General features: G+C 56.4%; 1 protein-coding gene across 2 annotated transcripts in view; it reads left to right on the top strand.

Moving 5' to 3' along the window:
* TSPAN9 (tetraspanin 9) overlaps positions 1 to 26210 on the top strand; it is a 192860-nt gene that overhangs the window by 112435 nt on the left and 54215 nt on the right. The window contains exon 3 of one of the 2 annotated variants that reach the window (XM_047787811.1): positions 1771 to 1850. In XM_047787811.1, coding sequence (XP_047643767.1) covers positions 1788 to 1850 — 63 coding nt within the window. In that variant the 5' untranslated portion in view covers positions 1771 to 1787. Of the gene's footprint in view, positions 1 to 994; positions 1851 to 26210 lie in introns of those variants that run through there. The other variant, XM_047787810.1, reaches the window with a different exon arrangement.

Genomic DNA, 26210 nt, shown 5'->3' with positions numbered 1-26210 from the left:
AAAGACGGGGCGCTGCTCTGGGGGTGCTCTCAAAACCCTCTCGCTGGTGGCAGAAGAGAGGTGTCCCCACTCTCTAGTCTTTTTATTTGTCAACAGGGCAGTGCAGACTTCTGCACAAGGTGATGTTTCGAGGTAGGAAGAAGGGCTCCTGGATGCTCCCAAGCCCCTAGCAAGAGCATTCTTGGTTCTGGGTCCTGGCCAGCCCTTCCGTGCCGGCAGCCCTTCCGGGCCGGCATCCCGGAGCACTCCGAAAGCACCCTTGAAAAGGCAGGATTCGAGCGGCAAGGCAGGGCTCTACCAGGGCCACCTACTCTTCTTAGCTGGGTGGGGGTCCTGCCCCGAGCGTCGGGCAGTGGTGGAGGGGAAGGGGAACTTGCGCAGCTGCAGGAGCCTCTGGAGCCGCGTGTGCGCGCGCGCGGAGGGGGCGGGGCGGGCGGCGCGGCGCTTGTCGCGAGCGCCTTTCCCGCACCTCGCGCCACCCCTGCGGTCCCCTTTCCCCGCGCGCCCTAGCCAGACCCACGTGTGCAGAGGCGCGCGCCTGTGTGTGTGTGTATCCGGCAGGCCGTGTGCCCGGTTCGGACAGGCCCCATGGGCACTGGGGGCGGCAGCCAGCTCGACAGTGGCGGCGCTTCTTTCCCCTCCAAACCTCCTCAGCCCTTTCCTCCGGCTTCCTTGGGTCGTGGTTCCCCCGGCCAATCCCCTCCCCCCTCGCCCCCTTCGTTCCCCTAAAAGAGGCCAGCGCCTTGCGATGAAGATTCTGGTTCACCCGGACTCCCGAGCCCTTGACATTTAGGGAGCCTCGCGGCGCACTGGTGTAGGCACCAGGCAGAACGCTAATCCCATTAAAGCTGTGGTGTCATCCGGGAGGGAGGCTGCCCCCCGCAGGCCTCACGCTCATTGGCCTAATGCAAACCAAGGGGCGGAGCCGAAGGCCGGGGAGGGGGCTCCGGCGATTTCGGAGTCGGAGTCGGGAGTCGGGCCGGGATTTCGCAGGGGAAGCCCAGCGGTTGCAGCTGCGGCGGATCCCTCGGCACTGCCCGCCGCGCGCCGGGGCAGCCCAGGGCCGAGGCAGCTCCGCAAAGTCGCGGGGCGAGAGGAGGCGGGCGCCGGCAAAGTGGCCGGACCGGGCCGGGGTGGGAGAGGTGTGCCCGGGAGCCTGGAGCCCAGCGCCCTGGTGCCTCGCGTGGAGCGGCCGTGCGCCCCGGAGGCGAGCTGACGCTCCGGAACGAGAAATCAAATAGCAGCCTCCCCAAAGACGCTAAGTTACGCAGGCCAGCCTGTTCCCGGGGAGCGCGCGTGGAGCCGCATCGCAGAATCCTCCCGGGCCGGCCGGCCGGGAGCCCAGCGCCTGACCCCGAGCGCGGGGCTCGACCGGCGGTGCGCCCCGAGACTGAGCGAGGGCGTGCAAGGCTCCTCCGACCCGCCCGCAGCCTGTGCCCGACTCGGGCGCCCCCTCTGTCCCACTCCGGGAGCGATGCCCCCCGCCCCCTGCGCCCCCCGGGAGCGACACGAGCATGGAGAAGTCGAGTAGTGAGGATTCTTCGATCCATCGGAGTCCATCTTTGGACAGCAAGGACTCAGACTTTGCCAAGCCGTCCACCTCGGGCCGCCCGTTCGGCCGCGGCTTCACTGCCGGCGCTTTCTATGGCACCGCGGGCTCCCGCGGCCAGAGCCGCGCTGAGGCTGGTGTGAAGACCGACAAGTACAATGCACCCAAAGGCAGCAAGTACGTGGTGTTTTACCTGGACCTGTCCTTTGTTTTCCTCCTAGAATTTAAGAAGTGCAACATGGCCAGGGGCTGCCTCTGCTGCTTGAAGTACATGATGTTCCTCTTCAATTTGATATTCTGGGTAAGTCCTTGCGTGTATCTCTCCTTTGCCTCCTCTCTTCTTTGCTTAAGCGCGTACCCTCTTTCTCTTTGGAGCTGCATTGCTCTGCTCTCTGCACAACGGTAAGTGGGGTTTTAAAAACCGGTTTCCTCCCTCTTTCACGCATGTGCCTCTTCCTCTCTCTCTCTCCTTCCTGGCTGAAGGGAGGCTGCAACTTGCCTGTCTTCCAGGAGAGACTTGCTCTACTCCTAGCAGGCTACTGAAGTTTGCAGCCACCACCTCCTATAAGACACACATATGCCAAGTGGCTGGCTCCAAACCAGGTCATCTGCAGAAGTAGGTGTGGGGTCGGAATTTTTAACAACTGTGACCTTGAGTTGAATTCAGGCAGAAGTGGGGATGGTTTTCTGACTTTCTTCCTGTATTCCTCCTGAATATGCAAGAACACTGTCTGCAGCATTTTATGGACACGAGATGGGGGAGTGGTAGAGGTCACTCCGATCCCTTCAGTGAATCCCAGGAAAAGGAGGAGGAGCCCCTGCCCCAGGGACTGGCTTGCTGGCCTGCAGATATGCCCCCAGTTAGGGCTTGTGTGGAGAGGGTGGGTGTGTGTGTGGGAGGGATGCTGCCATCGGGTGGTGGCAGCTGCTTTTGAGGGATTGCAGTGGACTGGGCAGCGAGCAGGCTGGCCATGTGCTCCCACCATGGAACGCCAGCCCTGCCAGGCTCCAGGAGCTCCAGGGGCTGGAAGGGACAAAGGGAGTGCCCCCATCCTTGGTAAGAGGACATGTTCAAGAGAAAGTGTCAGTGGGTGGGTCAGCTTGGAATCGTTCTCGGTCCCCTTTACTTGGAGGCCTTGTCTGTGTGCATGTGGGCGTGAGAAATACTAGTTAGGCAAATCTGAAAACTCCTTAAATTCATATCTAATTGTCCCTTCATCCCGACTTGTGCCTCTGCCTTTCTTCAGCAGAGCCCAGACCAAGTCAGCACAGATGTTTGGCTCTGCCCCAGCGCTGTCCTCCTGCTTCTGGAGGCTGTCAGCTGCCCACGTCCGGGAGGAGCCCTGGGGCAGGAGAGCCCCTCACAGTGCAGTGGGGTGGAGCGGCGTGCTTTGGTGTTCGGCATTTGTGTGAACTGACTCACTCTAATTGAAAAACTTTCTTGGGTGTGTTTGGTGGGTGGCTTGTCCCATAGAAGGGGAGAGCTCAGGGCTGGGAGGGAAGAAGACAGGCTCTGGCCCTGGTTCTGTCTGGGCTTTTCGTGTGACCTTGGGCAAGTCACTTTATCCCTTAGGGTTTCCTTTCCAGTCCACTGCGGGGGGGGGGGGGGGTTGTGTGTCGTGATAGTCTCCCTTATATCCTTACCTCATTAGTTAGGGGACATCCTGCATCCTTGTCTTCTCTCTGGGGTGGGAGGGACCCTCCCATCTCCACCCCTTCCCTTCTCTTCTGAGGAGACTGGTCTCTGTTTTAGTTGGGTTTCCCCAGATGCCTCCATGGTCTGGGGCCCTCCAGACACTGCTGGTGAGATGTTACCTGCCCTGTGCTGAGGGTTTTGTGGAAACTGGAGCAGAACCATTGGAATGTCAAGAATGATTTTATGGCTGCCTTTGGGCAAGTGCTCCTGGTCCTCTGGCTCATTTGCCAGCGTCAGGGTCAGCCAAGCGCTGGTGTGTATTTCTCTGGTGCCTGTGGATTTCCATGAGTGCGGCCCATTCACTGTGCACAGTCTCTGTCTCTGTCCTTGATAACAATCCCCACCTACCTTTCGACCTTTCTGCCTTGCCCCACTCTTACTAGGAAGACCCTCCTGGGCTGCTCAGTGCCCTGGCCAGTGCCTCCCACGCAGCCGCACTCCTCCCCACCCCCACCCCGCCACCTGCTGGCCTGAGTAGGTATAACTGCCTGTGCGTCCTCTCTTCTCTAAGATGGTCCCCCAGGTTAGGTTAGGGACCTTCCCACGACATAGTCCTGCACATAGATGGCATGGGTTATGTGTTTGTAACTGAATGAATGGAGGGCCAGCATGGTAAATCCATATGTTACTGTGTGGTAGTGATTCCCAAATCCCACCTGACAGGGAAGAGAAGGTAGTTATCAAACTTGCCAGTGATGAGGGCTCCCCTGGCACCATAGCTGTGGGGCAACAAGGCACTCTCTCTGTCTTCCTGAGGTTAATGAGCCGGTGGGTGGAATGGCCTTCCTTTCGGTCATAGTGAGAGAGCGTGCTGTCTCTTCCTAATAAGAAGATACCTTCCACGTCTTGCTTACCAGGCAAGAAGTCACTCGCTCTCCTAATCTCTGACTTTTCTGATTACTTAATGTTTTCAGAAATCCCATGACATGCTATGAACTGGGAAAATTTTTGAGTCTCACAGACCCAGTTCAGCATGTGAGATAAGGCACAGACCTTAGGAGAGATGGAAAATTTAGTAAGAGAGAAGTGGGTGCTTGTATGTGTGAGAGTGTTTGCCATTGAGTTTATGGGGAGGTGGAGGAGCGGGTGTAACTGGGATTTGGGCACCTGGGTCCCTGTGTTCCACTCGAACAGAGGCTTCCTGCAGGAGGTGTTCGGGCTGCGATGGGGTGGTGGTGGTGGTCGGCAGTGGAGGAAAGAGCCAACGCAGAGGGAAAGCACGCAGGCGCTTGGGCTGAGGCAGGTGGGGTTGTTGAAGAGGCAGGGCTCTGGAGACCTCTGCTGCTCTCCAGGGCCCCAGGGAGGGAAAGGCAGAGATGAGGGAAGGGTGTGGGTGCAGGGCTGGTCAGAGCCCAGCCCTCTGGGATCCGGAGCAATTGGTAGGAATTTTGTAGCCATCCCTTTCCAGTCTCATGGCTCAGACTGCAAAAGGAGGCTTTCCTGAGGCATAAGAGTTGAACCTGAGGCCTGCACTCTGTGAGAGAGATTTTCCCATGGATCCTGAAGCCCACCTGGTAGTTGCCCAAAGTCACTGCTGCCGCCACATCCCCTGCCTCCTGGGAGCCCTCTGGGGGGAGTCCCTTTGCTTGCAGCTGTCTCACCCTGCAGCCCCTCTCTGGCCCAGCGGCCCTGGTTCCCTGCCGCTGGGTGGAGCTTCTAGGATATTGGTATTGGCGAGGGCCTGGGTGACATCACTGGGGGCAGGATGGAGGCGGAGCTGTGCGGCCAGCCTCCTCCTCCTTGTGAGGAAAGGCCAGGTGCCTTGCGGGCTGCTGGGCGCCTGCCTGGTGGGGGAGGGGTTGGTGTCCAGGTCTGCTGCTGTCACCACCGACTAGGGCCAGCCGGTGCTAGCCAGGTTGGCGCCCAGGGCAGCATTTCCGAGGGCCTGATCTAGAGGGTGGGGGTGGGGTCCGCCTGCCTGAGTCCCACCTCCTCTGCGCCCTGCATGCGCCACCCTGTCCCTCAGGGCCAAACAGGATGCTGGCCTCTAGATGGATAGGAAATAGGAGGCCTGAACCGGGACAGAAGTTCTCCATCCTGAGCGGCCTGCCCACCAGTAGCCCACCCCCCCAAGGTGTTTCTCCTCATGGGGTGTTTCCTCAGTCAGCCCCAGCTCTGTCCGCAGGCCATCTGGCGGAACACTCCAGGCAGAGCTTAAGTGAATCTAAGCCCCTTCGGGAAGGCGCAAAAGGCTCAGCTTTTAACTCTGAGTAGGGGAGAGAGACTAGAGGGGTGAGCTCTGAGCGCTGGGGGCCTCTGTCCCCTTCTCGGGACAGCAAATTGTGATCCCAGCCCAGCTCCTCTCAACCCAAATTGAATTCCTATGTGATATGGGGTGAGGTGGGGGTAAGGATGGTATAATTGCCACTCAGGATACCGGTCACTTTTCATGCTTGCCAGCAGAACTGTCCCATCACTTTAAATCATGGCTGGCAGAGCAGTGACATTCTGGCCCTACTGCAGCATCTATTCCTTGTGGATTGCTCCCTTAATAAAGGCCAATTAGCCACACATTCCGTGTGCCTGCCAGAGCAGGGGGAGGTTGGTGCAGGGCTGCCTGGGCTGGGTGCTGGGTGGGCGCCCTTATTAACCCCTCCTAAGTGGGGGCAGGCCTTTTTGGCTTAGCCCCTCTCGGGCTGTTTACTTGCCTTCTGGGTGCGGGCAGCTTGGTCACCGCTCTCCAGCCACGTCTGAGGCACGCGTTGGGTACGGTGAGTGCCCCTGTGGATGCGGTGGCTCCCCTTGGTCCATGGTGGCCAGGATGGGGTCTGTGCACAGTCGGTGCTGGGCAGCCTGGGGTGTCCTGAGTCTGTGGGCTGCGTTCCACCTGGGGATGGAAGTGGTGAGCGGACTGAGGGGTCTGAACAGGGCCTGAACAGGTTCGGACTTGGCCTCTCCAAAAGGAAATACAGGCCCCGGTGGGCAGCAAGAGGCCTCCCAGACGCTTAGGTGTGAGGCCTCCAGCTGGCTCCCCAGAGGGTGGCTACAGGTAGATCCCCGGGTGGGTCAGGCCTGGCTCTGCTGGGGGAGGGGCAGATGCAGGGCCTGGCTGATGCTCCGAGACCCCAGAACGTGGCCGTGAGGGAATGCCGGCTCTGTGTTCACTTCCTTTCCAAAGCATTAAAAATTAAACTTCCTTGTCTTGATATCTATTTTTAAATCATGTCAGAGCCAGCCTTGGTGTCAGTCAAGAGGGGGTGGGGAGGACGAGGGCGGAGAAGAGAAAGTCCCACTGAAACAGGGCACGGATGATGCCCAGACCTCCTCCATAAGCCTCTCCCGTGGACGGGGCCTCGCCCCCTCCTGCCGTGCCTATATGTGCCTGGCTGCCCTTGGCTGAACTTGGCGGCGGGCTGTGGGGCTTACTGGGCTGTGGGGTCCCAATCGAGCCTGTTCACTCATGCCACAACTATTTCCTGAATGCCCGCTGCGTGCGCAGGAGCCTCCAGTGCTGAGGACGGGCTGACTGGGCTCGCCCGGGGCGGATCAGCTTTCTGGGGCCAGGAAGTGGCAGGATGAGAGGTCATGTGGCTCGTCCTCCATCGAGCACTTGAACACAGGGCTGAGAGGCAGCATTCTAGGCAGAGGCAGCAGTGGGCCTGGACCCAGCATCTGTCCTGGGGACCTGACTTGACCTGTCCTTCCCTTCTCCCACATCTTGTGGTGGCTTCCTCTCAAAAATGTTCGTGCCCATCAGAAATAAAGGGGAGAGAAAAACAGCAGGGTTTCTTTTAGGAGTACCTGAGTTTGGGAAAAAGAATTAATCGATTATGCCTTTTCTGTTTCTTCTGTTGAAAGGGCTGATTGGGTGCTCTGGAGCTGGTGTGCCCTATACTCTGTGCTGGTGTGCATTTATTGAGCACCTGCTGTAAGCCAGGTCCCCTGGAGGAATCAGATGTATGAACAGATAATTAGAGTTCTGGGTACCAGATGCTCGATAGCGATACTTAAGTAGAGTAATTCATACTGCTTAATAGCGGCAAGATACAGAAGCAATAGAATGACAGCTGGATTTTGAAGGATGAATAGGAGTTTGCCGGATAGATGAGGATGAGGGTCTGGGCCAGGGAGAAGGGTGAGTCAGACTAGAGCCTCCTGCACATAGGGACTGAACATAGGAAAGCAAAGGCAGGTGTCAGCCTGGGTGGTGGAGGGAGCGTGGCTTCCTGGGGTGTTGAGTTTGGCCTGGGTTCTGAGGACGAGGGATGGAGGACCCCATTCCGTCTGCTCCAGGGCACTGAGGAAGGGATGTTTTGCTTTTCCGGCAGTGACCACCATGACAGGTCTTGCTGTGCCATTCAGGCTGCAAGCTGTTGCTGTAGGTAATCCAGCTTACTGAGCCTCTGGCCTCTCCCTTCCAGCAGCCATGTGCCCGCTTGTTTGGTTCCAGTTAGGAAGCTTTGAAGCTGAGGTGAGCCCATGGGGCGGAGTTAAGTCTTCTGAGCCAGCTTTGTCCCTGCTCACATTTGAAAGCTAATCTGCAGCAGGAGTGCTGGGGGGTTGGGGCAGGGACATTGAAAATGGCCTGTGGTGGAAGGGGAGGGGTAGGGATGGTGCTTTCATCCTGGCAGCCCCCTCCCAAACCAGCCCTGGGGACCTCCGGGGACTTGAAGTCTCCTTTAAGGCGGTGGGTCTGTCCTTCCGTGTGGATGAGCTCTGCCTCTCTGCAGGCCTAGCAGGCCTTGGAAGGGAAGTCTGCAGGGTCTCAAATCTTCCCTCGAGTTGGGCAGCTCAGTACCACGCAGGAGGCCCTGGTAGGTGGCTGGGGGTTGGGTAGGGGACCGCCTTCAACGAGCTCCCTGTCGGTCTGCTCTGGGGCTCTTCCCGCATCAACCAGGCAGCTTGGCGTGTGAGCAGAGGCCGTGCCCCTTGACCTGCCCACCTACTGACCCAGAGTCCCCAGGAGAGAGGCCCAGCTTTTCCTTCCCCTCTTGGTGCCTGGGCCCCCGCATGTGCGACAGTATCACCGACCTGCAGGGCTGTGCTGGGACCCAGAGGAAATGATGTGTGCATAGAGGGATGTTGGACTCAGTGACCGGTGGCTGCAGGGATTGTCACCGCCCTTCTGCAGTGGGAACATAGGAACACGTAGCCCCCCAACAGTGAGCCAGGTGTCTGGGGCTGGCCGGGCTGGATGTTGGAGTCTGGAAGGAGCCCCAGACATCTTGTTAGGCTGGGGAGAGTTCTGGATGTCCTCCAGTCTCAAGGATACGTGGGAGAAATGGGGGGTGGGGCGTGCGGGTGGCTCTGTCGGAAAGGAGCAGGGTGGAGGGCAGTGGGGGAGCCCAGTGGTCTTGGACCATGGACCTGCGGCTGCCCTACCTTTGGGCCACACCCTCCTGTCTCCCTCTGTTCCTGGGCCTGTGGTCATATGACAGGGTCCCATGGCCCTCTGCCCTAGGCGCTCCAAGGACAGGTCACGCCCGCTGGCACACTCAGGGTTGGGCTGTGCCGGGCAGCTTGGCCATGACCTGAGCTGACAAAAGACAAGCAGGAGGGGCTCCCGGTCACCTTACTAACCAGAAAAATAGTTGCTTAAATTTTTTTCAAATTGTAGAATATTTTCTATCGAAATTCATATGGTTTAATATAATGAGCAGGTTCCCGCCATGTACTGGAAGAGATGAAATGTTAGTGACACCGAGAAGCCTCTTCGTCACTCTCCCTGAGCGCGCCCTGACTTCTTCCCTAGAGAGGACTGTTCTCCTTACCGTTAGCGTTAAGTGTATTTCTTTACAGTTTTTCCGAGAGTGTAGGCATCCTTAAACTCCACATCATTTGGCTTGGCTCGTTTTTAAACTTTTGACGGATGAAAGCATTCTGAACTTTTAAAAATCCAGCGTGAACATTTATCGAATCATCCATGTTGACGTGTGTGATAATTGTGTGTTTATTTTCGTCGCTCTGCAGGATTCCGTTCTGTGAATGTGCTGAGCTGTGTTCTTCTGGTTGATGACATTTGGGCTGTCTCCTTTGCAGAGATGCTTCTGGGACCATCCTTGTGCAGGCCTCCTGGCGCACACACACACGGGCAGCGCTTCTCCAACTGCCTCAGAGGGAGCAGCTCTTGTCCTTCCAGTCCTCAGACGGGTCAGACTCTGCCGTGTGAGACTGGGACACAGCTCCCACCACAGGCGACTCCCCTGCGTCCCTGAGCTCACTGATCATGCCCTTGGATGCTCTGGCCATCTCAAGTGGCTGTGCACTTCCTCAGCGGTGAGCCTGTCCGTGGCACACATTTGGAGAACTGCTTTAGGTTATGGAGCAAGGAGGTCCTTGCTGAGTTTTAGGAGGAGTGCATTTCTGCTTTATTGGAGTGCCAGATTGCTTTCCAAAGAGGAAGTATCACTTGACAGTTCCCCCAGTGGAATGGCATTGAAAATGGAAAGTTTGGGGCATTCTTCCACACAGTGGGTGTGAAACGCTGCATTATGTTTTAGATTTGCATTTCTCTGATTACTAGTGAGCATCTTTTCATAGGTTTATCAGCCGTTCTTTTCTGTGGATGCATGTTGATGTTTTTGTCCATTTTTCTATTGGGTTGTTTGTTTTTTCGTACTAATTTTTAGAATTTTTATTTACATTCTGGAGACTCATCTGTTGTTCTTTTGTTTTGTTTTGTTTTTTCTTTTTAGGGCCCCACCTGTGGCATATGGAGCTCCCCAGGCTAGGGGTTGAATCCAAGCAATAGCTGCTGGCCTATACCATAGCCACAGCCATGCCAGATCCAAGCCGCATCTGCCACCTACACCACAGCTCATGGCAACGCCGGATCCTTAGCTCACTGAGCAAGGCCAGGGACTGAACCCGCAACCTCATGCTTCCTAGTCAGATTTGATTCCACTGCGCCACCAGGGGAGCTCCCCATCGGTTGTCTTTTAAGTGTACTGCAAACGTGGTTTATAGCTTGACTTCTCACTTTCTTCATAGGTCTTTTGATAAACAAATTCTTTTAAATTATTATACTCAAACTTACCAGTCTCTTTTCTTGGTGAGATTGTACGTTTTATGTATTATTTAAGAAATACATAACATCTCAGGGACATCTTTATGTCCCTGGTAATAGGACAGTGCTTGTCACAACATAATAGGCACTCATGAATTTTTGAATGAATAAGTGAATGATCAAAGATGAGCCCCTGTATTTATTTCTGAAAGTGTTACTTTTCACATTTAAGTGCTTTGTAGACGTGGAATTTATATTTGTGTGTGATGTGAGCAGGGCTCTGATTCCTCTCTCCCCTGCTAACGTTGGCTGTCCGAGCCCCACCGACTGGCCATCCCCCTCTCCCCACTGCACCTTTCCCTGTGCTGCACTGTCTCGGCCACCACTGCTTAATAACAAATCTCTGGAAGTGCTAGGGCAAGCAAGCCCTCTTATCTTAGGCTTTTCAAGAATGTTTGGGCTATTCTTGGCCCTTTGTTCTTTTGTGTTCAGTTTTGCAATCAATTTGTCTAGTTTCACCAAAAATCAATCGATTAATTCCACCCCTTCCCCCCCCCCGACTAAACCTGTGGGTACTTTGATTGTATTTTCATTGAATCTGTTGGTCAACTTGGGGCAAATCGCCCTCTTTGTGTTTGCATTCATGAGTGTAAACTGTATTCTCGGGATGCGTTTCTGTTCACTGGTTTACTCCATATAGTAGGCCCCTAATGTTCTTTCTGAAGGTTTTTTTTTTTGCTTTTTAGGGCCGCACCTGCAGCATATGAAAGTTCCGGGGCGAGGGGTCAAATCAGAGCTGCAGCTGATGGCCACAGCCATAGCCACAGCAATATCAGATCCTATCCGTGTCTTCGACCTACACCACAGCTCATGGCAATGCTGGATCCTTAACCCACTGAGTGAGGCCAGGAATCAAACCTGAGTCCTCATGGATACCAGTTGGGTTCGATACCACTGAGCCACAACGGGAACTCCTCTCTGAAAGTCTTACACTTCTCATGCTGGGTGCAGACTTTTGATGTTCCATCCTTTCCCAGAGAGCCTGTCTCCCCTCAGAGCACATCAGGACAGAGAATGGGGGGCGGGGACGCCCCTCCAGCCAGTTCTCATCACGGTGTGGCCAAGCTGCTGGCCATATGAATGGTGGCTCAGGCCTGGGGCTGGACACGTCCCCGGGCCACCTTGTTTCCTTCCACCCTTCGCAGCACCTGAGGATGAGAGGGGGCTACTGCCGTTTTGTGTCCAAGGAGATGGAACCTCTGAGAGGTTGGGGATTTTGCCCTGAATCACTGAGCTGGAAAGTAACAGAGCGGGGATTTGAATATCCAACCTGCGGAGCTGATATTCTTTCTGGGGCCATTCCTGGGAGGTTGTCCTGGTCCAGCCCCTTCCCCGCCGGCGCTAGATTGTGCTTTCCTTGGGTCTGTGCCTGCAATTGAGTGCTCTGTCACTCTGTGATAAGGGACCAGAGTGACACATATTTGGCCAGGACGCAGTGGACCATTGTGGCTGCCTTCTCCCTGTCCCAGCCCCAAACAGAAGCGGGTGAGGCGCTGACCACCACCATCCCCAGGGACCTACTTCTCAGATCAGCGGCTGCTCAGTTGTGCACGGTGTAGGTTTCATGATCTTCTCCTGAGCTTTTCCTGAGAGCACCCCAGACTGACAACGGGTTCCTCCACAGCCGCCCAAGCATGATCCTGTGTATTGTGCTAGTGAATGTTTCAGGTTCCACTCGCCTCCTAATGGCAGGGTTCACTGCTCTCACCTTGCTGTCCTGCTTTTGTGTGTTGTGTCTTGTTCTCCCCTCTGCTAGCATCTTCCAGGCACTTTAACTCGTGCAGCCCTGCGAGCAGGAGGTGGTATCTGTGTACGGAGGGGACAGTGAGGCTGGAGGTGATGAGCAGGGGGAGGTGAGGCCAGGGGCCTGCATCTTACCGTCTTGCCTTGTTTGCTCACGGTAGGAGCTCAGTAGATGTGCTGGTTTGTGGGTCGATTGTGAGCTGATAGGAGTGTCAGTGGGGGCAGGGCCTTGGGCAGGGTGCCCCTTGTGGGTGATGCCCTTTAAAGAACAATTGGGGTTTACCTAAAGGAAAGGCTGCGTGCCAATGGGGGAGCTGTACCCGCCTCCACCAGGAACGTCTCCCTGAGCAAGACAGGACCCCTGCAGCCTCATACTCACTGCTTTGGAAGGTGGCTCTGTGACCTCGTCCTTGTTCCAGTGAGCCCCTTGGGACTGTGTCCCACCCTGGCAGTTTGTCACCGTGTCCCTTCTAGCCACGTACAGCACTCTCTAAGGACCCTGGAAAATCCACCTCCTCCACCGCCTTCACTTCGAGGAGCTGAAGACCCATGGAGCCTGGCGTCCGCCCACCTGGCTGCCCCTTTGCCCTGTGCTCTGGTTCTGGGTGAGTCCTTGGTACAGGTGGTTATTACTTGGCCACTGGGCAATGGTTGATGAGGACTTGGAAAATGCCAGCTGAAACTGTGTGCTTCCATGTCCCTTTCCATGGGGAGTTACGTGGCCTGACTTAACTGTTAAGTGGTCCTGGTGTGAGAGAGGAGCGAGGAGAGGCTGTGAAAAGGGCAGTGGAGGAGGGGAGGTGGGGCGAGAGGAGCCACGGAGCCCAAGGCTGTGTGAGGCCAGCTGCTGGCTACAGAGCAGATGAATTCAGGACCCAACCACCCCCTTGGCCCCCGTGCCTGGCCTGGGGCTCCATGTGGCCCAGGCTGGGGTCTGGCCCACCTCCCACCTGCTGTTCATCCTCCCGCAGGGCAGGGAAGGCCCTTTTAGCAGCCTCAGAGCGCAGGACCCTGTGATCCAGAGGGGAAGCCAGAAGGGCTCGGGTCTGGGGGCAGTTGACATGTGTATGTCTTTGTGTGAAGATTCTGCGGTGGCACAGAAGGAGGGGCAAGTTCCAAGGGTTTTTAATTTTTGTTTTTTATAATTTATTTTTATTTTTGGCTATGCTTTCAGTGTGCAGAAGTTCCGGGCCAGGGATTGAACACAGCAGTGACCTGTGCCACAGCAGTGACAATGCCAGATCCTTAATCCTCTGAGCCACCAGGGAACTCCCCTGAGGGTTTTAAAAATGTCCTTGTCTTCCCCTGTTCTGGTTCCATCTTGCATCTTCCCCTGGGGTACCCAAATTATATATTTTCAGAGCTTCCTCCCTCACAACACAGAGTATGTATATGTGTGCATATATGTATACACACCTAAGGCATATTTAGGTATAAACATGTATATATGCATGAATATCTAAACATTTTAAAACATTTAGAGTGTAAATGTGTGCATGTATAGTTATGTATACATGAATATGTGCATTTAGCGAGATTCCCCCCACGTGTGTGTGGCCTTGGGTATGAGCTGGCATCCTCATCTCAGGATCCCCTGTCCTAGATGGATTCTGGAGAAGCTGAGGTTCTCAGATTGCAAGCCCAGCACACCAGGCCTGGCTAACCGAGGCGCACAGAAGGTATCTCCCCATTTATCTCTGTGAACAGTTCCCGTTTGGCATTTGGGGGTAAATCAATTCAGCAGACATCTCTTGTTTTTGCTGGCCTGGCCTTCTTTTCCCTCCTCCGGGTATCCACACCCTGGCTTTTTGTGTGTCTTTCAGTATCTAGGAAGGATATGAGGTTAGCTCACAGCTAGAAAGGAAAGCTGAGCAGGAGGCCGCACGCAGGCTGGAGAGCCGAGGCCCCTCCAAGGTCCGGGTACCAGAAGCTGATGATGAGTTTGGTTCCTCTGACTCTGTCAGGATGCATCAGCTCCTGCTGTTTTGGCCCTTGGCTCTCACTGCTTGAGGGTTGCCTTCCTCGGAAGAGAGTCTGGCTGGTCACAAACCCATCCCTGGCCGGGGTGAGCGGAACACCCTGATTGACCAGACGCGGCCATCCGTATTGGGGAGGAGGAGAATTCCCCAGAGAAAAACGGGTGCCTGATGCGGGTGCTGATACCAAAAGAAGGGGAGGGCAAAGCAATAGCCGTTTGCTCCATGTTTGGCTCCCCAGTGCCAGATGCCACCACTGGGACTTGCTCCCCGGCGGGGAGGGGGCAGAAGGAGTTGGGGAGGCTGAGACCCGGAAGGTGATGCCGCTGCTGCCCGGTCCAGCAGCTCTGGCTCTGTTCGCATGGCTGCCCTGACTGCCTCCGCCGTGAGACAGGCAGCCCTGGTGCTTCTCTGTGTGCTCAGCTCCTGCTGAGACATCCAGGTGTGTCTGAATTGGTCATGTAGGTATTCCGGGTTCCTCAGAGACAGGATACCCTGCGGGGTGTCTCCCAGCAAACCACGCTCGTGGGCCTTTTCCATGCCCCTCCCGGTGACCACCGTTGGGCCAGAGGCCGTGCCAGCTGATGCTTTGGGGTGGGCGCGTGGGGCAGCGCTGCTGCCTCTTTTCAGCCCGGCGCTGGGGTTTCCTGACCTTCCTCAGTGCTGAGCCCTGGTTTGCTCACCCCATGCTGTGCGTCCAGGCCCACCTGGATGAGGTGGGGAGGCAGGGTGAGAAGGGGAGCCTGAGGCCGGCAGGGGGCCAACCCAGACCCCCACTTGCCCCGAGCTGCCCTGTGTGCAGGTGCCATGAAGGAGATGAGTGTGCAGCAGGAGGTGGAACCCCTCGAGGTGCCTGTCGGTGGAGGCCCCTTGGGCTGGAGAGGGGCGCATTGAGTGACTGCCATGTCCAGGGTGGTACTGGGTGCTCTCCTGACCGTGGAGGGCAGGGGCAGGGTGTTCATGGTGTCTAGCACCTGCTGTCTGTCTGCTGAGCAGAGCAGGCTTTAAAGGGGAGGCGGGTCTCAGGAGTGTGCGAAGGGCAGAAGGGAGCGGGCTCCTTGCCCTGGAGGATGGGAGGTAGGCTGGGGAGAAGGGGGCAGGGCGGAAGGATGGTCTTGTGAGGGGCGGGCGTTGGGAGGCAGGGAGGACCGGAGGCAGGAAAAGTAAGGTGATGTTGGAAGCTGGAGAAAAAGGCCGAGGCAGAGGGTTTTAAACAGATCGCAACCAGATCGCGGTGGGCGAGGACTTGCTCCCGCAGCTCATGAGAGCTGGTGGGCGTTAGAAACTGAAGGCGGCAGGTTTGGAGAACAGGTGAATGTGGCCTGGTGACCCCGACATCCCCTCGCAGGGGTTTCAAGGAGACCGCAACTGCTGGGGTCGGTCCCCAGCCTCCTGTGTGCCTTACAGTGAACGGCGGCCCTGGTGTTCTCTCCGGGAGGTCAGGTGCGTTCAGAGGCCCAACTGTGCCCCCACCTGCTGAGGGGAGGCCTCCCGCCTGTGGGCAAGAGCTCATGGGACCCGAATCAGAGTGACAGCTTGTCAGGCTGATGAGCCCAGGCTGTGGGCAAGAGCCCGTGATGTCTGAGCCATTTAGGACACCCATTCTGACTCGGCCCTGAGGCCCGGGGGCCCATGGGGAGAACGGAGGGGACCCTCAGGGGGCCGGGCAGGGGCGCGGAGGAAGGTGGATGCAGTCAGAAGAGCTGAGCGCACAAGGTGCTTGATTTGTTACCATTTATGGCAGCCAAAGAGAGCGGTGCGGGCCTCCCCTCCCGTCTGCCTCGAGCCCCCCTCCGCCTGCCCCGCTCAGCCTGCCTGACGGGGGAGGGGCGTCTGTGAAAAGTGCACGTTGCACTGAACGTGGAGGGTCTGGATCCGGAGCTGTGGGCGGAGGAGGAGGACTGCCAGGACTTTCCTCTCCTCCATCGTGTTGTCGTCGTGTCGGGGTTGGGTGGGCAGGGCGGGCAGGACAGCCCCTCAGCAGCCTTTGAAACCCGGTGGGCCCAGCTGCACAGCCTATGTTTCCTCCCCATTTCTAGAAATGCCGGAGTCCTGCTTTTCATGTGAGATGAACACCAGTTAACTCTTCAGTTACACCTGGGATTCAGGTGGCGGAGTGGGGAACAGCAACAGTGGTCACAGAGCCCTGGGTTCTGGTCTAAGTTGTTGCTGACTGGCTGTGTGACCCTGGACAAGTTACTTCCCCTCTCTGGGCTGAAGTTGCCACATCTGGACAGTGGTAGACTTGGACCAGCTCATCTCTAAGATCCCTTTAGACCCCAGCACCCTGGGATCTTGTCATTTCTTTTTCTCCCTGTGTGTTTTCAGAGCTGGTGATTCCTGAGATAGGTTTCCTCTTCCTCCTTGTAGCCTGGGTGGAGTGAGGGACCAGGGGTGGAGCTCTTCGCATGTCATGAGTGGGGAAACTGAGGCCAGAGTGAGGAAGGACCCATCGAGCAGGGCTGGGTGTGTCCTCGGTGTGCTGGAACTCGCTGTCTGAGCCTCACAAAACTGCCCAGATTTTGCTCTGCCCCCACTGGCCTGGGACTGGGCACAGGGGTTTGGTGTTCCCTTACCCCCACAAGGGCGGGAAGAGATAGGGGTCTGGCTGGGGCTCAGCCATAGCAGTGTGGGATTTTGCTGCCCCCCTAGCCCCTCTCCCCGGGATGGCTGTCACTGCCAAACAGGTAACAAGGGGCGGGCTGCTTTATTAAGCACCCCCACTACAGAGAAGAGCTGTGTTTGACACACACAGCCGCGTGGCTCCCTTCCTATTGTTAGAAGCCTTAATTATGATTGTTCCAATTCCACCCTCCAGCACTTGTCATTAGGAAGAGCTTTCTTTTGCTTCCTGCTTCCCCAACCCCATAGCTTCACAGCTCCACGGAATCCCTCCTGCCACCTACTTCTATGGGGAGGCCCAGCCCCAGCCACCTCCCTGTCCAGCTGCGCACACAGCTACAGCTGCTGCCCTTTGAGAAAACAAACAAACAAACAGCCCCCTCCTCCAAGCTCAAGCTCCAGGCTGTGATGCTGAGCCTTAATTGTGAACACAGGGATTGTCCTGACCCCCACTGGCAAGGTCATGTGATTTCATGTCACGGCTCTCCACCACCACTGGCTGTGGCTCCCTCTCCTCCCAGAGTCCCTCCTCTGTCCTTATTGTGACTTTGTCAGAAGGGTCGGGGCCCTTGGTGGGAGGGTGGGATCCCTGTACAGCTCCACCGCAGTCTCTCTGTGAGGACTTGAGCTTCTCATCTGCAAAATGGGAATAACCCTCAGTAGTTGGCCGGCTAGCCTGGGAGAATCGTCTGGAGGGCACGCTGAGGTGGTGCTGGTACAAGTTCTCTGAGGCCTGTAAGGGGTGGTGCTGATATAAATTGGGATGAGTCTTTTGTTCCTTTTGTAAATTCCTATGGTTCTGTGTCCCTGTTTCTTTTTCTTTGCCTTTTTAGGGCTGCACCCCTGGCATTTGGAGGTCCCCAGGCTAGGGGTCCAATCAGAGCTACAGCTGCCAGCCTACACCACAGCCACAGCAATGCCAGATCCTTAACCCACTGAGCGAGGCCAGGGATCGAACCTGCATCCTCCTGGATTCTAGTTGGTTTCTTTAAACGCTGAGCCACAACGGGAATCCCATTTATGCCCCTGTTTGTATCACTGTTTTCCGCCCTCTGTTTCTGGGTGGGCAGTGGTTTGTTCCCTGAGGCATTTCACCCTCCAAGCAGCCTCGGTGTGTGGTTCTGGTTCCTGCAGGCTGCCTGCCCAGGCAACCACAGAGGCTGACAGCACGGCGAACCCCACTCAAAGCCTCTGGGAAGTGGGGTGGCAGAGACCCCTCCAACATTCCCGAGGCTCTGCACTGGGTCAGAGGGGAGAAGGTGGGTTGGCCTGGGAGCAGTTACAAATGCCAGAGAGAGCCTCTTTGTCTGGTTCAGGCTCCTGGCAGCCATTGGGATCCTAAGATGACTGTGGGACACCCTGTGTGTCTCAGGATCACCGAAGGTGGACCCTGTGCCCATATCTGCCGTGCACGGCCACCCACGTTCCTTGCCTGGGTCTCTGCTGGAGGAGGATTGGGGCAGAACCTTCCCCGGCCGCCCTGTCAGCTGAGACTGATGGAAGTTTGAGCACATTTGCGTGCTTTGCTTTACCCGTCCCCTGGGGATCTGCAAACCGGGCACTGTTCTCTGACAGACAGAGCCACTGCTTCTGCTTTAACCAAGAGGAATGGCAGTAGGTTTGGGGCAGGGTGCTGAGCGGAGCTTTCCTGCTCGTCAACATCACTGCAGACCCATGCGAGGAGACCAGGAGGCCCTTCCTTCCCCTAGACACGTGCAGACCCTCCTGGGCACTCAGGCTGGTGCCACTGGTGCAGGTGAGTCTGGGGCAGGGCTGGGCCTGTGCCTGTGGGCAGCTTCTCCAGCCCTGCCCAGTTTATACCATCTCTGAGGCACCTGAAGCACCTCTTCCTATCAGAGCATCGAAGGCCTTATTTTGCTGTTAGGGGGACTGAGTTATAGTGCGGAGGTGTTATGTTGGGGGTCCAGGCGATGTGGGGAATAAATGAAGTCAGCCTGGCTGTGGTGGAGCCACTGGGACCCGAGTGGGCATGGAATCATGTGTGTCAGGTGGGGCAGGCGGTGATCAGGTTTCCAGGCTGAGTGGATCCCTGAGGGTTCGGCTGCTGCTTGCCTGCCTTCCAACGAAGTCCACTGTGGGCTGCCCTCTCCACGGAGCCTCGGGCACCCTGGAGTAGCGTGGCCTTCCTTTGCCAACTTGGCCTCCAGCCGTTCGACAGACACTCGTGGCCCCGTGCTTCAGCCGGCTCTGAGGATGCTTTTGGGCTCTCGGCAGGCTCCCTAGGCCTTTGTGACATTCCAGGCCAGGCCACTCCCCCAAGGGCCCACGGTCCTGGGGAAGCTAGGCTGCCAGCATGGGCCTCTGAACCATGGATAGAGGAAGGGCTTGCGGGGAGGGACCCCGTTGCCTCGCTGTTTAATTTTCTGGAGTTCTTTTTCCCCATCCTTCTCTGCTTGGTGTTCCCAAACTGCTATTCGGCCTCTCTCCCTGTTGGTTCTCATCGCCTCAGTATTAGGAGGTGCTGAGAGAGCCCACACTCCCCTGGGGCCGCCCTTCACCTGGCGTTCCAGGGCCGAGGTGAAGGCAGACCTGGAGCCGTCCTGGGAAGGCCTCCCAGGCCCCCCGATGGAGGTGCCCGCTGCCCAGCTCGGGTGGACTTAGGTCTTGCAGTCTCGGGGATGGAGAAGGAAGGCGGGGGGTTGGAAGCAGCCTCACCACACCTAGTGCCCATTTCTCTGGTCTCTGCTGGTATCACTGAGGCAGCAGCGAGGACCCATTTGGGTGGGTGGCCTGGTCTTTGGGAGGAGTGAGGGTGGACCTCACTCCAGACCTTTTACTTCCCTTTCCCTCGCCCCGGGAAATTGGGGATGGGGTGGGGGTGGGGGAGAAGGCCAGAGCTCTGGCTTCAGCTGTCTCCCACCTCCTCCTTCTGCCCAGCCTTCACACCTGCCTCCAGCATCCGATTGCCCCACTTCCCTCCTTCCAGGCTATCTAACTGCCCAGGCGGGAGGTGAAAGGTAATATGGTAGAAAGGGCACTGGATCTGGAGACACACAGGTGGATTTGATTCTTGGCATCACAGCTTCCTGTTTGTACGAGCTTGATCTCCTCATCTGTAAAATGGGACCACAGTTGCTACTTTCTGGCTCAAGGAGTAACTGAAACACTGAAGAGAGTTCAGCTCATTGTCCGGCACGGGTTAGGTGTGTTGGGACCAAGTGAGGTCTGGGGGGGCGGACGATGCCGGTGGGGGTGACATGGCCATGCTCCCCGGCAGGGCGATGTGGGGAGCCTGTGCTCAGAGCTAGGCTGTGGGGGCTGGTCTCCACTCTCAGCCCACTTCCTCAGCGGGGCCCTCCTTTTCTCTAGGCGTTGTTTTGGTGCTCTCTGCCCCTCTCAGCCCTCCTTCAGCTTCCTTTATGGCAGGAGGAGGCCTGAGGCTGGATGAGGAGTGGGCTCTGGCTGCCCAGGGCTTTGTGATGCGGGAGGAAACCACGAAGGTGGGGTTCTGTGCTTTGAGGATGCTCTCCAGAGACCTAGTGTTTAAACTGGGGTTGAAACGTCTCTGAGCTCTTGAAAGGAGAGCCGGGCAGGGGCCCTGGGACTGGCATTAGCCAGACCAGCTGGGACCTGGGTGGGCAGGGGAGAGGCTGGGATGGGCAATGAGTTGCCTGCCTGGCCTCGCTGTCAGGGCTAAGGCCTGACTGTGTGTGCGGGTGCCCCACTGAGGGCCTTGGCAGAGACAGAGCGGTGCCTGAGAAGGGAGGAGGAGGGAAGAGGGAGAGGGCAGGAACAGGGACAGCCGGCGGGGCGGTGGCCTAGGCGCCAGGTAGCAGCACCGGCTGTGCCTGCCGTGGCTTCCTCTCGGCAGCAATTAAGACATCACCAGCTGCCTGTTCTCTCCGCTGCCAGTACCAAATGCATCTGGCTGGATCTGGGTCATCAAAAAAACAAACAAACAAAAAAACCCCCCAAAAAACCAACCTGCAATTTCTCATCTTGCTTTACCTTGGGTAGCCTGTGCGGTGGAGTGGAGCTGGGACCCCAGGGAGGAGCCTGGAGGCACCAGAAGCTGAGTTGCATGTGTCACCTGTCAGGGCCACTCAGCCAGCCAGATGGCCAAGTTCTGTCATTGGGGAACAAAGACTCCAAATGGAGAGGGACATGCTGGAGATGAGGGTTTCGTGGGGGCTCTCCCCTCCATTGGTGGCCTGGGGTGGTGGCCGTGAGCATGGGCTCAGAGTCAGACTTGATGATCCAGTGAGGAGGCCTGGCCGTTCTAGGCTGACTTTGTTCCCCTGTGGACGATGGCAGTGACTGAAGGCGATCTTGGGGCTGTTGGATGGGTCTGCGGGGAGTGTCCCGGCTCAGCACTGAGGATGGGAACTGCTGTTGGTAGGTCGGTCAGAACTCTCGTCTCTGGTGAGGAGCCGAGGGGCTCCATTTATTTGGCCCCAGGGCTGGCCTGCAAGCCCTGAGCTGGGTGATGCAGACTGAGCTCTGGGGACGGAGGGAGAGTTGTTCTTGCCTCTCGCTCCAGGAGTGACGGTTCAGCCAGCCAGCAGCTCGCTTAAACCGACCCCTTTTAAGACTGTAGTGGCTATCTCTATGTCATGTTTGGATCCAGGATGACAGCAGAGTAGGGAAGAATCGAGGGGAGGAGGTCAGGACAAATTTGAGTTACTCACAGCAGCTGCCATTTCCGGGAGGTCACGCCCCGCTGGACCCTGGTCTGAGTGCTGCACCCGTGTCGAGTCTTGTCTGGCTAATTCAGAACATCCCATGTTCCTAGCCACCGTGTTGCTCTTTACTGTCCCAGGCTGGTGATGGACAGGGAGAGTGACTTGGCGTGACGCTCTCAGGGCTGCCAAGGCTCTGGTGGGGCACCATCATCCCAGATGCCCTCCAGGGGCCTGGGGTGGAGGGTGTCTGTGGCTGGCGGCAGCAAGTCCCCAGCCAGGCACCCTCAGGGTGGGAGCTCAGGGGCCGGGCCTGGCAGTGCCCAGCACAGGGCGGCTCAGCCTGTGTGGGCAGAAGTGCCTCTTGGGAGCAGGCAGAGGTGATCAGGCTGAACCTGGCTGTTTGCTGGGGTGGGGAGTGTGTGGGGGTCTTCTGAGGAATCCGGTACTGGTGTTTTCCTGGGACTGATAGGGGGGCCTGCGTGCAGCCACACAGCCCTGCTCTCCCGGCCTGGGTCCAGGGGCTTTCTCACTATGACATGAGACCCCCTCCCTCTGCCTGGGAATGAGCACCCAGGCTGCCAGCAGGGGTGGGGGGTCGGGGGGAAAGGGTTCTGCCCTTAGAGGACAGGCCTCACTGGTCATAGATCTTGGATAAGGAACATGCTGGCCTTTGCCTGTGGCTTCCAACTCTGGAGCCATCCTTCACCCGTTGCTCTTTTCCAAAGATGCAGAGAGATATTTCAAGTCGCCTTTTATGGCTCTGGGACAGGAGAGCCCTAGGACTGGGCATCGGGCTGACCTTTTGCAAGTTCACTGGCTGTTGGTGGGAGGAGGGGAAAGTGGCCTCAGGTCATGGCGCCAGTTCACTGCTAGCACAGGCCAGGCTTTCCAGGGCTGCCTGACTGTAGGCTTGGGCGGGTGGAGGGGGGATATTCTCTTATTAGAACCCATTGGCAGTTTTCTCAGCTCATCCATTCTTCATTCCTTCATTCGTCCCCTCGTTCATTCTGACACTGATGCAGGGGTGGGACCCAGACCTTGCCTTGTCATGACTAGACTGCCTTGACACATGGAGACATCATGTTGTATCGAAGATGTCTGAGCATCTGATCGAAGCTTTCCTTTTCATGTGGTAAAATGTGTTGTTTAAGGGGCACCGAATGAAAGAGTGTTGGAAAGAAATCGGGCAGTGTCTCTGGTGCTCTGTTTCCTTAGAGCTGCCCAGGGCTCTCTGCTGTCTTCTGACAGTTCTTCCAATAATGGCTATCGAACTTCTAGTCTGCTCCAGATACAGCCTGGGCTTGGCCCTGCCGGGGCTCAGGGGGAGGGGCACAGCTCTGGGAAGAGGAGGTGTGAGTGGGATCCCCACTTCCTGCACAGAGGGCTCTGGCTCCGGCCCAGGCGAGGCTTGTTTGGCCTTGAGCAGAACCTGTACTTCCAGAGACAGGAGCGGCTGCAGCTGGCAGGCTCTGAGGCCCTGCAGGTTGGCCTGTGATGGTGGCAAAGGCATAGAAGGCAGGTCCAGCATGCGCCTCCTGGCCCAGGCCTTCCTTTCGCCAGGCTGACAGGCCACCCCAGCAGCCCGGGGCCACATCTGGGTGAGTCACAGTGGTCTCTCCCAGCGTGATGCCCTCCAGAGGCGATCCAGATCAGTTGGCATGTTAGGGTCCCGTGTGATGGACAGCTCTGTGACCAGGCTCTGTAGGCCCATGTTCCTGTCAAGAGCATGCAAGTCCAGGGCCCTTTCTCTGGTGGGTCCTCAGAAAACAGTAATTGGCAGTGAGGACTCAGTTTTACTGGTGCCTGCCTCTGGGTCCTTGTTCTCCCATCAATTTATAGCTCTCTCCTTAAATCATCCCTCAGGCCTCATGCCATGACATCTCCTCCTCACTGTGGGTCTTGTCCCACACCGTGGGTTTAATCGCAGCTCTGGCCGTCCCCATTCAGGGAGCCACCACTGGAAGTGCACCTGGAGGCCAAGGTGGACGACAGGCGGAGCGTGGGCAGGGAGGGCTGGCCCCTGGGCGGGGGTGGACTTGCAGAGGCCTGTGTCCAGGCTGCCCACCTCTGTCTATTAACTCTCCATTAGCATGCGGCTGTAGCAGTGCCTCTAACAGTTTGATTTATGCCACCAAGGTTTTGCTTACAAATTAGAAGCCACTATTGTGCTAAGTCGGCTTTAAAATCGATGCGGAGTAATTGCAGTACACAGGCTGACGGGAACATGAGGCATGTGCTGTGGCTGTCATCCTCGGAACGAACACGACTGATTACGGTGAAATTCCGAGCCCTTTCCCTGGCTAATCTGAATATTACTCGCCACCAAGGCCTTCCCAGCCTGGCCAGCCCTGAACAGAGATGTGTCATGTGTCAGGCTGGGAACTGTCATGTTGAAGTCCCTCGGAGATGCTGAGCCAGACCGAGTTTGTTTCACTGCCTGATCCAAAACCTTACCTTTTGTGGCATGTTTTGTATGTGGTTTGCTGTTGTGACAGCCCTGGGAGCCTGAGTGTGGTGCTGTGTGTGTGTGTCTGCATGCACACCCGTCCGTGTGTGTGTGTGTCTTGCCTTAGAGTGCAAAGCAGTACCTGAGCAGTACCTGGACTTGAGGCCAGGCCATCATTCCGCATCTGCCTTCCTGGCAGTTCCCAGCATCAGCCCCTCCGTTTCCTCACCTCGGAGGCGGGGGGAGCGGGGGTTGGGGGGCACCGCTCGCCCGCTGGTGTAAGCGCTGGAGGAGAGTTTGCGAGTCCAGGTGTCTGGACACTGGAGCGTGAATTGGCAGCAGCAGCAGGCGCTTGTTAGGAGCGTGATCAGCCCAGGGGCTGACGGGCGCCAGGCAGCAAGATGGCTGTCAGTCTTCTCTGCACGCTGGAGTCACACAGGAGGTTTAAGACAAAACCCTGGTGTTGGGCTCCATCTTCAGAAATCCTGGTTGAATTGGTCTGGGGTGTATCCTGGGCCTCTGGATACGAAAGGCCCCTGGGGGTTCACATACAGTGTTACCAAGGCTGAGATCTGCTATCTAGTCCATTTCTCTGTCTTCAGATGGATCTGTGCTTCACTAGGTCGGACCCATTCTAATCGATGTTAAAGATGTCTGGGAGAAAAAAGAAAGTCAGGAACCGATAAGCTGGAAGTTCCTCCTTCCATCGAACCAGAATCTCTGCTGCTTCAAATCTTCCCTTAGCTGGATGTGAGTGTCTGGCCCCCATCTCTCTGTATAGAAGGTGTCAGCTAGCATGTCCTTGCTGGGAGCATGGGGACCCTGGCTGGCTCATAAATAGGACAGTGAGCCCTTCCATGGGGGAGCAGCGTGGCCTCACCAAGAGGATGGTGCTGTATGCTGCACAGTGTGCCAGCTCCTTCCCAGGCCGCTGCAGTGGAGCTGAGAGCCTTTGGGGCTCTGCAGGGTGTCTGAGGGAGGAGTCCAACCCTCTATCCATCTTTTTATTAGGCAACGTGTGTTTTTTCTTTTTATATTTATTTATTTATTTTGAGTATAGGTGATTTACAATGTGATAATATCTGTTGCACAGTAGTGATTTAGTTATATAGATAAATTCTTTTATCCATATACATATGTGTGTGTGTGTATATATATATATATATATTCTTTTTTTTGTCTTTAGGGCCACACCCGTGGCATATGGAGGTTCCCAGGCTAGGGGTCTAATCAGAGCTGTAGCTGCTGGCCTACACCACAGCCACAGCAATGCCAGATCCTTAACCTACTGAGCGAGGCCAGGGATCAAACCCGCCACCTCATGGTTCCTAGTTGGATTCATTAACCACTGAGCCACGATGGGAACTTCTGTATATATTCTTTTTAAAAAATATTTTTTAAAAAATATTTTTCTGGGAGTTCCCACCGTCGTGTGGTGGGTTCAGAATCTGACTGTAGCATCTCAGATTGCTTTGGAGGCGAGGGTCCGATCCATGGCCCATGAACTTCCATGTGCTGTGCGTGTGGCCATAGGAAAATTCTTTTCCATGATAGTTTATTGTTGGATAGTGAATATAGTTCCCAGTTGCACCTTGTTGTCTATGCATTCTATATACTATAGCTTACATCTGCTAACCCCAAGCTCCCAGTCCGTCCCTCTCCCAAACCCACTCTCCCCACTTGGCAACCACCAGTCTACTGTTTATGTCCATGAATCTGTTTCTGTTTTGTAGATAGGTTCATTTGTGCCGTATTTTAGATTCCACATGTAAGTGATACTATATAATGTTTGTCTTTCCCTCTCTGACTTCTCTTAGTATGATAATCTCTAGTTGCATCCGTGTTGCTGCAAATGGCATTATTTCATTCTTTTTTTACGGCTGAGAAGTATTCCATTGTATATATGTACCATCTCTTCTCTACCCATTCCTCTGTCAGTGGACATTTAAGTTGTTTCCCAGTCTTGGTTATTGTGAATGGTGCTGCTATGAACATAGGGGTGCATTAGCTTCCCCCATATATATGCCCAGGAGGGGGACTGCTGAATCGCATGGTAGTTCTATATTCGATTTTCTGAGGAGCCTCTGTACTGTTCTCCATAGTGGCTGTGCTGACTTGTATTCTCACCAGCAGGGTAGAGCACCCTCTCTTTTTACACGTGAGGGACCCTGAGAAGGAGAGGACTCAGACAGCAAATCATAGCGTGTCAGTGGCAGTGTCAGGACTGGAACCTCAGGCCTGGCTCCTGTCAGGACTGTTTCCCACACGCAGCAGCCTCAGCTGTGGGGAAGCGGACCCTGGACCCTGTCTCGGGGGAGGCTGAGCCCGGGGGCTGGATCCGCAGAGTGAGGACTCTGAGCAGCCGGCATCTCTTGAGAGGCTGAGTGCCTGCTCACTCGCAGACACGCGCATTGCGCCAGGATGGCCGCGTGATGGGCTGGGGGAGTGACAGCTGTCGGGTCTGGTTTGACGCCAGTGCAAGCCCCTGACAGATCCCCCGGTTCTGTCAGCTTGGCTGCTGCAGCCGCG

This window comes from Phacochoerus africanus, chromosome 7, assembly GCF_016906955.1.
Source record: "Phacochoerus africanus isolate WHEZ1 chromosome 7, ROS_Pafr_v1, whole genome shotgun sequence".
Lineage (NCBI taxonomy): Eukaryota > Metazoa > Chordata > Mammalia > Artiodactyla > Suidae > Phacochoerus > Phacochoerus africanus.
This window is presented reverse-complemented; position numbering and strand designations above follow the sequence as displayed.